The 16,841-nt window shown below is 45.6% G+C and overlaps 1 protein-coding gene across 2 annotated transcripts in view; it reads right to left on the bottom strand.

Moving 5' to 3' along the window:
- The window catches only part of SLC25A22 (solute carrier family 25 member 22), an 89,741-nt gene that overhangs the window by 26,169 nt on the left and 46,731 nt on the right, over window positions 1-16,841 (bottom strand). For both annotated transcript variants that reach the window (XR_014792159.1, XM_084856719.1), the window contains one exon: window positions 7,636-7,726. Coding sequence is in view for 1 of the 2 variants with exons in the window: in XM_084856719.1 (XP_084712845.1) it covers window positions 7,636-7,726 (91 nt within the window). In the remaining variant the exon portion in view is untranslated. The remainder of the gene's footprint in view (window positions 1-7,635; window positions 7,727-16,841) is intronic.

Raw genomic sequence — 16,841 nt, 5'->3', positions numbered from 1 at the left:
CTTTGGCAGGGGCTCACAGAGAAGGGCCTCTGAAGATGATCTTAAGGTCCAGGCAGGCACATATGGGAGGAGGCGATCCTTCAGATAACCTGGCCCCAAGCTGTTAAGGGCTTTGAATGTTAATACCAGCATTTTGAATTGGGCCTGGAAATGGCCTGGCAGCCAGTGCACCTGGAAAAGTACTGGCGTAATATGAGCTCGCAGGCCAGTCCCTGCTAACAATCTTGCTGCCCTATTTTGGACCAGCTGAAGTTTCCGGACCGTTTTCAAAGGCAGCCCCACATATAACGCATTGCAGTAATCCAGACGAGAAGTTATCAAAGCATGGATAACTGTAGCTAGGCTGTCTCTGTCCAGATAAGGACGTAGCTGGTATACCAGCCTAAGCTGATAAAAAATGCTCCGTGCCACTGAGTTCACCTGTGCCTCAAGTGACAGTTCTGGGTCCAAGAGCACCCCCAAACTATGAACGTGATCCTTTAGGGGGAGTGCAACCCCCTCCAGAACTGGTTGAATATCACCTAGCTGGGCAGACGAACCACCCACTAACAGTACCTCCGTCTTGTCTGGATTGAGTTTCAGTTTATTGGCCTTCATCCAGTCCATTACTGTGCCCAGGTCCTGATTCAGAACAGCCACTGCCTCACCTGGGTTTGATGAGAAAGAGAGGTAGAGCTGGGTGTCATCTGCATATTGATGGCACCTCAGCCCACACCTCCGGATAACCTCCCCCAGCGGTTTCATGTAGATGTTAAACAGCATGGGGGATAAAACAGAACCCCGTGGAACCCCATGGCATAACTGCCATGGCACAGAGCAATAATCCCCCAGCACCACCTTCTGGAGTCAGCCAACCAAGTAGGAGCGGAACCACTGCAGTGCAGTGCCTCCAACTCCCAAGCCAGACAACCTATCCAGAAGGATACCGTGGTCAATGGTATTGAAAGCTGCTGAGAGGTCCAAGAGAATCAACAGGATCACAATCCCCCTGTCCCTCTCCCAGCAGAGGTCATCCCACAGGGCAACCAAGGCAGTTTCCATTTCAAAACCAGGCCTGAAGCCCGATTGAAATGGATCTAGATAATCCGTTTCATTCAACAGTGCCTGGAGCTGTCCTGCAACCACCCGTTTAAGCACCTTGCCCAAGAAGGGGATGTTGGCTGCTGGCCTATAATTCTCCTCCAGGTCCAGGTTAGGCTTTTTCAGGAGTGGTCTGATCACCACCTCTTTTAAAGCAGCTGGCACCACTCCCTCTCTCAAGGAGAAATTTACAACCTCCTGGAGCCAGCTGAACATCCCTTCTTTATTTGATTTAATAAGCCATGAAGGGCAAGGGTCAAGCACACAAGTGGTCGATTGGATTGGCCAAGCACCTTGTCCACATCCTCAGGCCTCAATAACTGAAACTCATCCAATAGAACTGGACCAGACAGTGCTCTGAACACCTCTACCAATGGAACGGTGTCCAATTCATGGCAAATCTGAGCGACTTTATCTTCAAAGTGCCGTGCAAACTCGTCACAGCGTGCAACCGAGGGTTCCACAATCTCTCTCCCTGGCCCAGAATGTAACAAGCTGTGAACCACTTGGAAAAGCTCCGCTGGATGACACTGAGAAGATGCAATGCTGGTGGAAAAGAACTGTCTGTTTGCCACCCTCACCGCCACAGAGTAGGCTCGATAGTGAGCTCTTACCTGTGTTCGGTCAGAATCAGCACGAGTTTTCCTCCACCGGCATTCTAGCCATCTCCCCTCTTGCTTCACTGCCCTCAGCTCGGGTGTATACCAAGGAGCTGGCCGGGCTCTGCTCAGAGGGAGAGGGTGCTTGGGCACGATCGTGTCAACTGCCCGAGTCATCTCTGCATTCCACAGAGTGACCTGGCTTCGACAGGCGCACCAGCCATACCAAAATCCCCCAGAGCCCTCTGGAATCCATCTGAATCCATTAGCCTCTGGGGGCGGACCATTTTAATAGGTCCCCCACCCTTGCAGAGGGAGAAGGCTGCCAAGAGTCTAAACCTCAACAGGAAGTGATCTGACCATGACAAAGGGACAGATGTTAATTCCTCCATTTTCAGATCACCATCCTCCTGCCCAGTTGAGAAAACCAGATCAAGCGTGTGTCCTTTTACATGCGTTGGGCCGATGACGTGTTGGGACAGCCCCATGGTTGTCATGGTGGCCATGAAGTCCTGAGCCACCCCGGATACAGCAGCCTTGGCATGAAAGTTGAGATCCCCCAGGACCATCATCCTAGGGGTCCTCTTCTGTTTAATCACCACAGCTACAGAGCTTCAACACAGGTCAAAACACATTAGAATGGATAGTGAAACTTTGCATGGATCTTCTTAATGCTTCAGTATGTCCTGCAACCTTGATATTCTCAAGGCACAATTACAAACAATTCCAACAAGAAGAAAAGGTGGAAGACAACAGAAGAAGCCAATGTGGCTTCACAAAAAGCTTAGGGATGACCTGAAAACAAAAAAGGACACATATAGGAAGTGGAAAGAAGGCCAAGTAACAAAGGAAGAGTACGGGCAGGTAGCACAGAATTGCAGGGATGGTGTCAGGAAGTCTAAAGCTGAGAATGAGCTGAGGTTAATGAGGGAAGCTAAAAACAACAAAAAGGCTTTCTTCAGCTACATGCATAGTAAAAGGCAGAGGGAAGAAATGGTTGTTCAGCTATTAAATAAGGATGGCAAAACAATAACAGATGACAAAGAAAAGGCAGAAGTGCTCAATTCCTACTTTGGCTCAGTCTTCTCCCAAAAGAGAGTCTATGACCCCCCTGGCAAAGGTGAAGTACAGGCTGAAGGGGCAGGATTGCAGCTTGAGATCGATAGGGATATGGTCAAGGAACACCTAATTACTTTGAACGAGTTCAAATCTCCAGGGCTAGATGAACTGCATCATAGAGTCATAAAGGAACTGGCAGAAGAACTCTCAGAACCGCTGTCTATTCTCTTTGAGAAATCATGGAGGACAGGGGAAGTGCCAGATGACTGGAGGAGGGCTAATGTTGTCCCTATCTTCAAAAAGGGTAAAAAGGAGGAACCTGGGAACTACAGACCAGTCAGTCTGACATCAAACCCTGGGAAAATTCTGGAGCAGATGATAAAGCAATCAATCTGGAAGCACCTTGAAAACAATCCTGTGATTACTCAAAGCCAACATGGATTTGCCAAAAACAAGTCCCGCCAGACGAATCTGATCTCATTTTTTTTCTCAAGTAACCTCCCTTGTAGACCATGGGAATGCTGTAGACATCATATACCTCAACTTCAGCAAAGCTTTCGACAAAGTGCCCCTCGATATCCCAATAAGCAAACTAGCTCAAAGTGGGCTAGATGAAACAACGATCCAGTGGATCCACAGTTGGCTACAGAATCGGACTCAAAGACTGCTTATCAATGGGACCTTCTCAAACTGGGGAGAGGTAACGAGTGGGGAACCGCAAGGCTCAGTCCTGGGCCCAGTGCTCTTCAACATTTTTATTAAGGACTTGGAGGAGGAGGTGCAGGGAATGCTGATCAAATTTGCAGATGACACAAAATTGGGTGGGATAGCTAATACCTTGGAAGACAGAAACAAAATTCAAAGTGATCTGGATAGACTGGAGCGCTGGGCAGAAAACAACAGAACAACATTTAATAGGGATAAATGCCAAGTTCTGCACCTAGGAAAAAGAAACCAAATGCACAGTTACAAGATGGGGGATACGTGGCTCAACAACGTTACAAGCGAGAAGGATCTTGGAATTGTTGTCGATCACAAGCTGAATATGAGCCAACCATGTGATGTGGCTGCAAAAAAGGCCAATGTTATTTGGGGCTGCATTCATAGAAGCATCGCTTCCAAATCCCGGGAAGTCCTAGTTCCCCTCTACTCAGCACTGGTTAGGCCTCATCTGGAGTACTGTGTCCAGTTCTGGGCACCACACTTTAAGAAGGATGCAGACAAACTTGAGAGGGTTTAGAGGAGGGCAGCAAAGATGATCAGGGGACTGGAAACAAAGCCCTATGAAGAGAGACTGAAAGAACTGGGCATGTGTAGCCTTGAGAAGAGAAGACTGAGGGGAGATATGATAGCGCTCTTCAAGTACTTGAAAGGTTGTCACAGAGAAGAAGGCCAGAATCTCTTCTTGATCATCCCAGAGTGCAGGACACGGAATAATGGGCTCAAGTTACAGGAAGCCAGATTCCGGCTGAACATCAGGAAAAACTTCCTGACTGTTAGAGCAATACGACAATGGAACCAATGACCTAGGGAGTTGGTGGGCTCTCCCACGCTGGAGGCGTTCAAGGCGAGGCTGGACAGCCATCTATCAGGGATGCTCTGACTTGGATTCCCGCACTGAGCAGGGGGTTGGACTCGATGGCCTTGTAGGCCCCTTCCAACCCTACTATTCTATGATTCTATGATATGCTTCATTCAGGTGGTCATGCCTGCCCTACAGGGTTTTTCCCTTTTCTTTTCTGTGGCAGGGCAAAACTGTGTGCTTGCCCCCCCGCCCCCCTGCCATTTGAAATTCAAACTGGCACTGTCAGAAACTCAATATTTCATATCTTTTTTAATGAATGGAGGAACGAACAGAGGACCATCATAGATAGCAGCTGTAGGCGAGATATGGCCCGTGGGGTGGACACAGGCAGCCTCATTCCAAAGCCCAGCTTCATTTTGCTCCTGAAAAAGTAATGTAAGCAGCTTTCATGGTTTCAGAGACTGCCTAGATCAGCATTCCCCAACCTGGTGCTCTCCAGATATGTTGGACTGCAGCTGGAGGTCTTCAGGTTGGGAAAGGCTGATCTAGATGTACTTTGAGGATACTGTGTTTGAAAGACTCAATGAACAGAAATAAAATAAAAGAATGTCCACCTTTATATTACATTTTTGTTGCACCGACTGAAACCTGGAGCAGATTCACCGCCCCACTGACATCGGAGCCACCAGCCTCCACTGGTCAAGGATTAAATATCACTAATGTAACGGGAGTTGTACGCCAACACATCTGGAGGGCACCAGCTGTAGGAAGGCTGCTGTCAGGTTTGACCACGATAAAGGTGCTCTGGGGTCAGATGCACTAATGGTCAGAGTATTTTGAAATTCCTTAGTAGCCAAGTAGGACAAGGTTAGGATTGCCAATAAAGGTCAAGAGACTGGGAAATGCGAGGCTGATGACTATAAAAAAAAAATGCAGCTCTGACCTGATTCGCACAATCACTGCAGCCCATCGTGATTTATTTAAGCCATGATGCGCCACCCATGGGCACCAAGTTGCCTATTCAAGCCCCGGCCATGGCTTGTCACGTCATCCGAATTCAGGCAGCTCAGCTTATTGTAGGGGGAAACAACCCTCCCATAACTCATGGCCTATTGTAGGATTATTGGAGGGTTGTTTGCCTCTCCAACAAGACATGCTGCCTGGGCTTGGATGACAAAGGAAACCATGGCAATCCCCTGCCAGAGGTTGAATATTCAAAATGGCTGTTGGCACACGCCACAACCCATTGCAGCTTAAATGCTGGGCTGTGGTGATCGTGCGAACTGTGTTTGTGTGGGAAGGGAGCATATGAATCTGATCTGAACACTGGCGTGCTTGCATGAGAGAGAGTGTGCACGTTGTTGGGTCTCTTTTGAAGACTGCCTAACAAGAAATCTCTTTAGACACTGAGCTGTATTCACTTCTTTATTCCTAAAACAGTTCTTCTAATCTCCAGCTCTTCCTTAACTCCTTTTCTAGGTCTCTACTTTCTTGGTCCCCTTTAGAGACTCCTGGAAACTGTAGTACTGAATGAGCATCTCTAAAGAGATTACACTGCACACATGCTTAACCCTTTCCCCTGGTACCATTTTTCCAATCAAGACTGGCCTTTGCAGCTGCTTCCCCACTGATGGGGACCAAGATACAAGGTCTCCAGATCTTCTCCCTTGCAGGTGGGAAAGTGGTTTGGGATGGGGAGCCGATTTCAACTGGGGAAAAAACAGCTTGAGGAGAAAGGGTTAAGCACATTCTCCCTCCTCTTGCTGAGATCTGATTTCTATTTCTAGCCCCCCCGCAACCCCATGGGTGCATTTCAGTTTTTAAGAAAAGGCATAATCTGATCAGTCTCCAGGCCCTGAATTCTGCAGGCCCAGATTTGAAGTGAATTTTGCCTAGGTGAAATATCTGTAGGAATTTTGAGATAAACTCTTAAGAATTTCAGTAAAATATGCAAATACCCTCAGAGAAGTTGGCATTTCTCTGCATGAGCCCATCTCTCAACTATTAGTTTGAAGTTAAAAAAATTAAAGTAATTCCCCTCCCTCCCATTTGTTAGTGCTAAACTTGGGATGCTTCAGCAGCCCAAATTAGTGACTGGAATGAAGGACTGTTCAGCATTGACTGGAAAAATCACAGGTACTGCATTCCTTTTTTGGATACCTTCCCATGGAAATTCTGGCGGCAAAGTAACCTTGGCTGAGATAGTGGGCTATTTCTGGAAGTTGGGAAACTGTCCTCTAGGGGGGTGGCTTTCACTTTCAAATCTCCTGCATCATCTTGATCAAGTGTGCAGAATGACATATCTACTCTCTGCTATAAAAAGGATCTATGAAATCTAAATGCAAGTGGAGAGAAAGGCATGTGTCTCTGTTGCTTAGTGCCTCTCTTTGATCATCCAAAAATAATAATGGGATAACACATTTATTGGATTCAACTAAGGGGAAAACCCGAGAAAACATTAAGTGTGTGAATACATTTAATGTGTCTAAAATGAGTCTAAAAATAACAGCAGCATGTGTGGGGGGAGCAGGGAGAATCCTTTCTCCCCATGATCCTGACAAAAATAACTCCATCCCCAAAACTGCTACTACCCTCAGAAGGGAAGTTGCCATTTGGACAGGAAGCTGCCATTGGACAGGACAGGAAGAATACCATCTAGACCACTAGACTCCACCAAGTAGGGACAAAGCACATTTGCCCCCTGAAAGCAAGATAAATACTGGTTCTCTTAAGGAAAACTAGATCCAATGCTGCTTTGGTTGAATAGTCAGGAATTTACTAGAGCACAACACAGCTGTGGGAGACCCAGTCAAAACTGAGTTTCCCCATATACAGGGAACAGGATGCATTTCTGCAGACTGTTAGTTGGAGAACAGAGGAGATACACTACGCAAGCTCAAGAGGTAATTTAGCTCAGCAACAGTCTTATCAGCGTGGCCATTCTCATCTCCAGGCATGAGCTAACCTGGTGGAAAGGGATTTCCTGCTTATAACGAGAAATTCACAATTACCTTCTCATGGTCTGACACATACACATTCTTTCAGCCTCATCAGGCACCTTGAGTGTTGCCTGAACCAAACCACTTCCAAGGCCTGAACCAAACCACTTCCAAGGCCTGAACCAAACCACTTCCAAGGCCTGCCTTCACAGTTCTATAGATGGGGTATGTCAGTGGTATCCCATTGTTTCCAAGGCAGGTGTAGTAGAACAGCTGGATATGGTGTCTGAGTCAATAGCAAAGACAGAGAGCACCATGTCCAGCTGTCCCAATGCACCACATTGGAAACAATGGGGTAACACCGACATACCCCGCATAAATCCTACTATCCCTGTTGGAAACCATTATGCAAAGTGCCTTCCACTCCACTTACCCATCTTTGGCAAGATGATGTCGGAAGAAATCATTGGCAGCTAGCTTGATTGCTTTTTCTGGAGTCACTAGAGTCAGATTCACTGCAGCCCCTGGTCAAGAAACATGGAAAACAGAACGTTAAGAGCACCAGGAAAGGCTTGATGGCTTAATGGGGTTGAAATGATATATTCATAGTGGCATTCAACTTTGCAGAGAACTTGAGCTGAACTGCAGAATTCGCAAGGAGAGTTACAGACCAATTCTAAGAGCCCCACCATAAGCAAAAGTCATGCTATGATGGCACCCATCAGTGGGACTCATTTCCACCCAAATTAATGGTGGCTCCAGTGGCGTTTGATACCCTAACCCTGTTGTGGCAAAGCTGTGCCATGCAGAGCATTCATTCCTGAGAGGTGGCTAGACCATAGATGGATCCCAAACAGATGAAACAAAAGAGAGTGCAATTCTGTCCCCAACAGTTGTGGGGAGGTAGAGAGAGGGGTTTTCCCCTGACAGGGCAGAGCCAGCAAAACCCATTGCTCATGATCAGGGGCAGCTTCAGCTGCAGAGGCACAAACTGCTACTTGCACTGCATCAATTGGAGCAGCTTCTCCTAGCCTGGTGCCCTCCAGATGTTTGGGACCACAATTCCCAGCATTTCTGACATTTAGGCCATACTGGCTGGAGATGATGGGAGCTGAAGTCCAAAACATCAGGAGGGCACCAGGTTGGGGAAGGTTGAACTAGAGCATACCAATAGTGCAGGGGTAGGCAAATGTTTCCCCTTCATGGATCAGTGCCTTGTTGTGGCGAAGGGGCTTGCGTAACTCAGTGAAGCCATAAGCTATGCCGTGCAGGGCCACCCAAGACGGACAGGTCATGGCGGAGAGTTCTGACAAAATGTGGTCCACTGGAGAAGGAAATGGCAACCCACTCCAGTATTCTTGCCAAGAAAACCCCATGGAACGTATCACAAGGCTAAAAGATATGACACCGGAAGATGAGCCCCTCAGGTCGGAAGGTGTCCAATATACTACTGGGGAAGAGCAGAGGGTACTTCCAAGTAGCTCCAGAAAGAGTGAAGCGGCTGGGACAAAGCCGAAAGGACACTCAGCTGTGGATGTGTCTGGTGGTGAAAAGAAAATCCGATGCTGTAAAGAACAATATTGTTTAGGAACCTGGAATGTCACATCAATGAATCAAGGTAAGCTGGAGGTGGTCAAACATGAGATGGCAAGATTGAACATCGACATCTTGGGAATCAGCGAACTAAAATGGACAGGCATGGGCGAATTTAATTCAGGTGACCATCATATCTACTACTGTGGGCAAGAATCCCTTAGAAGAAATGGAGTAGCACTCATAGTCAACAAAAGGGTGGGAAAAGCAGTACTGGGGTACAATCTTAAAAACGATAGAATGATGTCAGTACAAATCCAAGGCAAACCATTTGACATCACAGTAATTCAAGTCTATGGCCCAACCACTGAGGCCAAAGAAGCTGAGGTTGATCGGTTTTATGAAGACCTACAACACCTTCTAGAACTAACACCAAAAAAAGATGTCCTCTTCATCATAGGGGATTGGAATGCTAAAGTCGGAAGTCAAGAAATCACCGGGATAACAGGCAGGCATGGTCTTGGTGTACAAAATGAAGCAGGACAAAAGCTAATAGAGTTTTGCCAAGAGAACACGCTGATCATAGCAAACACTCTTTTCCAACAGCACAAGAGACGACTCTACACATGGATATCACCAGAGGGTCAATATCGAAATCAGATGGATTATGTCCTTTGCAGCCAAAGATGGAGAAGCTCTATACAGTCAGTAAAAACAAGACCTGGAGCCGATTGTGGCTCAGATCATGAGCTTCTTGTTGCAAAATTTCGGCTTAAATTGAAGAACGTAGGGAAAACCACTAAACCATTCAGGTATGACCTAAATCATATCCCTTATGAATATACAGTGGAGGTGAGGAATAGATTTCAGGGATTAGACCTGATAGACAGAGTGCCTGAGGAACTATGGACGGAGGTCCGTAACACTGTTCAGGAGGCAGCAACGAAATCCATCCCAAAGAAAAAGAAATGCAAGAAAGCCAAGTGGCTGTCTGATGAGGCTTTACAAGTCACTGAGGAAAGAAGGGAAGCGAAAAGCAAGGGAGAAAGGGGAAGAGATATCCAACTGAATGCAGAGTTCCAGAGAATAGCAAGGAGAGACAAGAAGGCCTTCTTAAATGAACAATGCAAAGAAATCGGGGAAAACAACAGAATGGGAAAGACTAGAGATCTCTTCAAGAAAATCGGAGATCTCAAGGGAACGTTTTGTGCAAAGATGGGCATGATAAAGGACAAAGAAGGCAGGGACCTAACAGAAGCAGATGAGATTAAGAAGAGGTGGAAAGAATATACAGAAGAACTATACAGGAAAGATCTGAATGTCCCTCATAGCCATGATAGTGTGGTCACTGAACTTGAGCTGGACATCCTCGAGAGTGAAGTCAAGTGGGCCTTAGGAAGCGTTAGTAACAACAAAGCTAGCGGAGATGACAGTATTCTAGCTGAGCTATTTAAAATCCTAAAAGATGATGCTGTTAAAGTGCTGCATTCAATATGCCAACAAATTTGGAACACTCAACAATGGCCGCAAGACTGGAAAAGGTCAGTTTACATTCCAATTCCAAAGAAGGGCAATGCCAAAGAGTGTTCAAACTACCGCACAATTGCACTCATTTCACATGCCAGCAAGGTGATGCTCAAAATCCTACAAGCTAGGCTTCAGCAGTATGCGAACTGAGAACTACCGGAAGTACTAGCTGGGTTTCGAAGAGGCAGAGGAACTAGAGATCAAATCGCCAACATTCGCTGGATCATGGAGAGAGCAAGAGAATTCCAGAAAAACGTCTATTTCTGCTTCATTGAGTACACTAAAGCCTTTGATTGTGTGGATCACAACAAACTGTGGCAAATTCTTAAAGTGATGGGAATACCAGACCACCTTATCTGTCTCCTGAGAAACCTGTACAAGGGTCAAGAAGCAACAGTAAGAACCAGACATGGAACAACCGATTGGTTCAAAATTGGGAAAGGAGTACGACAAGGCTGCATATTGTCACCCTGCTTATTTAACTTATATGCAGAGTACATCATGAGAAACGCTGGGCTGGATGAATCACAAGTCGGAATTAAGATTGCCGGGAGAATTATCAACAACCTCCGATATGCAGACAATACCACCCTAATGGCAGAAAGCGAAGAGGATCTAAAGAGCCTCTTGTTGAGGGTGAAAGAGGAGAGTGCAAAAGCTGCTTTGAAACTCAACATTAAAAAAACTAAGATCATGGCATCTGGCCCCATCACTTCCTGGCATATAGAAGGGGAAGAAATGGAAGCAGTGACAGATTTTACTTTCTTGGGCTCCAAGATCACCGCAGACAGTGACTGTAGCCATGAAATTAAAAGACGCTTGCTCCTTGGGAGGAAAGCTATGGCCAACCTAGACAGCATAGTAAGAAGCAGAGACATCACCTTGCCGACAAAGGTCCGTCTAATCAAAGCTATGGTTTTCCCAGTAGTAATGTATGGCTGTGAGAGATGGACTATAAGGAAGGCTGAGTGCCTAAGAATTGATGCTTTCGAACTGTGGTGCTGGAGAAGACTCTTACAAGTCCCCTGGACTGCAAGGAGGTCAGATCAGTCAATCCTAAAGGTAATCAACCCTGAGTGCTCATTGGAAGGGCAGATACTGAAGCTGAAGCTCAAATATTTTGGCCACCTAATGCGAAGAGAAAACTCTCTGGAAAAGACCCTGATGCTGGGAACGACTGAAGGCAAAAGGAGAAGGGGACGGCAGAGGATGAGATGGCTAGATAGCATCACTGATGCAATGAATATGGACTTGAGCACGCTCCGGGAGAGAGCGCAGGACAGGAAGGCCTGGCATGCTATGGTCCATGGGGTCACGAAGAGTCGGACACAACTGAACGACTGAACAACAACAGGCAAATGTTTTCTGTCAAGGGCCACATTCCCTCAGGGATGAAGTCAGTGGCGGGCCAAGTCAATGGTGGATTGGGCCACCCCCTTTGCTCTCTATCTTCCTACCTTTCCCCTTCTCTCTCTCTCTCTTCCTTCTTTCCTTTCTCTTTTCCTTGTCCTCCCCCCTGAGTAGGCTGCTGGGGAAGGGCAGCTCACTCTTGCCAGGGGTTAGAACTGATCGCTTGCAGGGGGCTTTTGAAACTAAGCCAAGGGCTGCATTAAACTAGGCCAAGGCTTCTCGCCCCAGGGTCAGGCTGACACATACAGTCCCTTAAAAGCAATAGCACTTAAGGGTCTAAACTTCTTTTCAGAAGGTGTCCCCCAAAATTTTCAGAATGTTTAGAGCTATTGGTTTGCCACATAACAATACTGTGATCTATGATCCAACTGAGGTTGCATCAGTCTCTGGCAACCCCCACCCCAACCTTCCTTAGACCAAGGGAGGGAGCAGGATGTAAATATTTCTTCTTCACAGACACAGAATATTTCTCTCCCTCTCTCTTCCTCCCCACGCTCCACTTTAATTTAATCAATTTACAAAACAAGTTACATCTGTCAAAAAATGTTAACAGGGGATGTTGTTTCTTTTAATATACTACAGCCTAACCCAAAGACCATGCTCCTCCACTTTGGTTAAGAGACAGATCTATGAACCGGAAAACCTGGTTCAAATCTCACCTCAACCATGAACTCACTGGCTGGCCTTAGGCAAGCTACTATCCTCATATCACCAACACCTCCCACCGCCAGGGTTGGGAATAATGCTACTGGCCTACTTTATAGGTTTGTTGCAAGTATGGCTGAGATCATGTACACAAAGCACTTTAAGTATTTATTTTCCTCAGCAAAAACAACAAGAGATTTTCTTCACGGAACTCTGGATAAACATCTCCATCGAGCAGTGACATTTTCTCTATGGTGCTGGTTACTGGGGGCTCAGACACGTTTGTTCTGAATGAAATCTTGTTCAATGCAAACTTCCAGCCACTCCAAAGCTCCTTTTTTGAGCCCAATTTTCAACTGAGTAAGGGCGTGCCCAGCTCTGTCCCCTGGTATATAAACAGCAGTTGACATGCACATGGTGAATGCGAGTACTCTGTTATAGAGAGTAACACACAGCAAATCCCTGTACTATAGAAAACATTACAAACTGTGTGCTGCTCTGGATAACAAAGAAAAACAGTATTAGTGACACTAGGGTCACCCACACCACTAAGGGAAGGGTGTCCAGCATCTGCCACTGCCGCCTTTTCCCACAAAAAAAAATGTTGATCTTTTGTTTGTGGCTTCCAAACATACAGGACTCGTGGAGTACTTAACATCACAAACAGAGCCAGCAAGCTTTGGTGCCTAGAGCAGGACAGGAGCCAACTCCTGAACAATGCTGTTAAGAGTCTTTACACGCAAACAATTCAGAGCCAAACTAAACATGATGCTAAATGCATCAGTTGGAATCATGTCAGTAATCTAACTATCTACATATATATATATATATATATATATATATATATATATATATATATATATATATACACACACACACACATTAGCAGGTGTGGGGGATGATTTTTGTTAGGACCACTGCGTTGCAGGGATGGGAGGTTTAACCCGCCCCCCCATTGTTCCAATGTAAATCAATACCCTCTCCCTAGCCACTTTTGGTCCCAGAAGGAATGCTCCCATTAGCTTTCTTTTTGGAGTGAATAGTAGCTTAGAGGGATCAATTTTGATTGCAAGTACCATTAGGGGAGGGAAAGGGTTAAAGCTACCCTCTCTACATGCAGCAGTCCTGGTGAAATATCCCCCCCACCAGCACATCTGCTCTTATAATTTAAAAAGCGCAGGCATGATTTCAATGGCTGGGGCACACTGGAATTGCAGGATTTCTTTCTGTCTAAACATGCATAGGATTGTGCCCTTAGTGCTGCATTTAGTTTGGCCCTTGGAGGTCCCTGCAACATGCACCCAAGCAAATAATTCCTGGATTTTTCAGCCTCCTTTGCCAGCTCCCTTGGGTCATTTACAAGTCGCATATTTTCACTCTGGATCTGTGAACTCCAACCAGCAGGAATAACATCTCTCTAGTTTAAACTTTTACACAAACTTTTTTTTAGATAAAATATATTGTCAAGAGCTTTTAATCTTGATAGAGGGCTTTGAACCTCTCTTTCACTTCTTGCTCACCCACAGAATGTGTAAACAAGTGGATATGAATGAGGCTTGGCTGCAATAAGGAGAACAAGCAGTACCTAATGGATAAAGACTTAAGTGGGATCTAGAAGACCTGAATTCAAGCCCCACCACTGCCATGGTCTACAAGACACTATTAGCCTCAATTTTCCTTCTGTAAAGTAGGAATAATAGTAACCAACCAGAAAGTGCCTTCCATTGTAACAATTTCCAGTGGGATAGCTGTGTTAGTCTTTTGCAGTAAAAACCACAGAGACTTGTGGCACCTTAAAGTCTAACAAATGTATTCTGTCCTAAGCTTTTGCTGTCACTGTCCACTTAGATGAAGTAGATAGTGTCCACGAAAACATATGCCAGAATAAATTAGTTACTCTCTAAGGTGCTGCAAGACTCTGTTGCTTTAGCCTTAAAAGGTCATTGTGAAGGAGAATGCAGTAAGGACTGTAAAGTAAGCCTTGCAAATTTGTTTGCAACAAATGTGCATATTAAGGTGCTTCAGAAATTATTAGTAGCAGAAGAAGGTTGGCAGCAGGGCAAGAGAGCAAGCCCTGTGGAAATATTAAACATCCGCACCATGATCTTATGACATTACCTGAGGCAGTGGGAGGAACAAACTCAATACAATCCATTAGGAAACCCATCCAAAATGGGAATAGCTATGGAGAACAATGAGTTCATACTTGCTCCTCCCCAGTCTTGAAGACACACAACAGTGGGCTGTATCCAATGTTAGTTTAACTTCAGTCCCATTCATTTAAATTGGTCTACTCTAAGCTGGAGTAACATTGGGTACAATCCATTATTGCTTTAACCACCACTTCAGTAACATTAAACAGTGTGGTGTGTTAAATCTATACATTCCTATTATTTAGTTAACTTCTATCCAAGACTGGATATTTCCAGTGTACCAGCAAAAATGTACCAATCTCCCAGTTTAACCCCTTTCAGGTGACTCACACAGCATGGGAGTGGGGGTGACCTCAGACTAATGAGGATGCTTCTAGGTCCATGTATTTGTATCTCAAATAAGTGAGGGACAGGAAAAATGAGGGGCATGAAAAAAGTCAATCTGTGATTTTCTCCGAATGATATTTTCAGTAAAGACACATGACATGGGGAATTGTTTTTTAATCCTTGTCCTTAATAACCCACAGCTGCAAATCACTGGAGAAAGACAGGTTCCCACTGACTTCCAATATTTTCATTTCCAAAATGATCTTTGGCATACAGTGCCTAATTCTGATGCTATATATTATCTAATTTACTAGCAGCTCAAATGTAGAAAAGCTCATAAATAAAGCTACATAGGCTTCAAATGCCAACAGAAGACTGGGAGAAGAACAAATAGTCACTATAAAACAGACACTTTACAAGGTTTTACTAAAGGCCCCATAAACCTTCGATAGATTGGCTATACACTGAAGAAATACATGGTTGCTTTGTTGCCCTACTAAATGTTTATCCAATTCTTTCCATTTAACAAAATTCTCAAAGCTTCTAACTGAAAATATTTTATTATAAAATACTGGAATGCAAAGTAGGATTATAAGATCATACTGTGCCTTTGTTTCTATTACTGATCGTGGGTCAGCACTGGGAAAATTCTGCTAATCACTAGTGGACTTTTACAAGCAATACAACAGGGGAATCTGCATTAAAACTACCCTGCTGCAATGGGCCTGATACTACTTTCAAGGAAGGGGAGGAAAGGAAAATAACAAGAACAGAGAAAGCCAAGTTTCTATGCCCATTGAGATGACCCCCCCCCCCCCGAGATCTAGGAACGGCTCTCCTAGTGATTAGGACTCAAGAGGCAGAACCTCAGTTCTTCTACCACACATCCCATCAGGTTTCATGTGTGTTTTCTCTCCTGCCTGATGTCAGGGTGGACACTGAGCCCATAGAATCCCAGAGTAGTTCTGATTCTGAGGAAGAGGAGTCGCTCCTGGGAGAGGAGCGCGCTCCTCTTTCCCAGGGCCAACAGCTGACGGAGATTCCTCCCACCAGCATTCCTAGCTTAGATAGCAGTCCTGGGAGTGACAGAGCGCGGGAAGCAGACTTGATGGACGCGCGATGCCGATGCAGAGAGCGGTGCCAAATGGAGGGCGCAGAAAGGAGGCGTCGTGCCCAGTTGGCGCGCAAACAATGGCTGCGCCCAGAGGATCCAAGGGAAAAGGGGAGGGACTCTCCCTAGTCCTTAAGTTCAGGGGTCTGCCAGTAATTCCCTTTCAAACGGGGACCAACTGTTCCAACTTAGGGCATAGGTACTCTGCTGCTCATATCTAGTTGCTAACAGTAGAGTTGTTAAGTTGTAAAAGAGGAATAAAGCTTTGAAAAGAATCCCTTTGCCTGTGTCTGGACTTGGCTACTGGATTAGACTGAGAGAGGCCTCCAAGGAGCCCTTGACACCTGCCATACACTTCCAAATTCAACAAAACGTCTATTTTTGTTATGAGAATACATTACAAGAAACAAAACAAAACAAAATTAAGTTGCATTTCTGCAACTTTCTAATCCACACCATTCTGGTCACAGAATTTGGCAGGCAGGCGGGAGTGGGGGGGGGGGATACAAATTTGTGCACCTATGTGTATTTATCAGAGGGAAAAGAAAAGAAATCCCAGTAAAACCATTGTACAGTTTGCTGCAAAGAGGATCAGCATCACCGTTCTGCATGCTGCAGGCTGTTGGGAGACACAATCAGAGGGCTTATAGAATAGCCCAAAAGGGTATAAATAATCACGTACTGAACTTAAATAAAGCCGCATTATGCTCCCAGCGGCTTGGAATACTTTGCCTCTTACAGTGCATGCCCAGAGATGATGATGAGGGTATATTCTTAGCAAGAGGGCTGCCTGCCTTGTGCGCTCTGCGCTGCTGCACTTCTGTGCTGTGGAGACTGCTTGGCAAAAGGCTCCACTCACTATGCAAAGGCAGGCAGGAGCAGGGCAAGCTGGAAGGAAGTTCCATGCCATCACTATCCAAGGACTAATCAGAA

Source organism: Heloderma suspectum, chromosome 1 (genome assembly GCF_057233095.1).
Source record: "Heloderma suspectum isolate Gila_16-S chromosome 1, 16-S_ref, whole genome shotgun sequence".
Taxonomy (NCBI): Eukaryota; Metazoa; Chordata; class Lepidosauria; order Squamata; family Helodermatidae; genus Heloderma; species Heloderma suspectum.
This window is presented reverse-complemented; position numbering and strand designations above follow the sequence as displayed.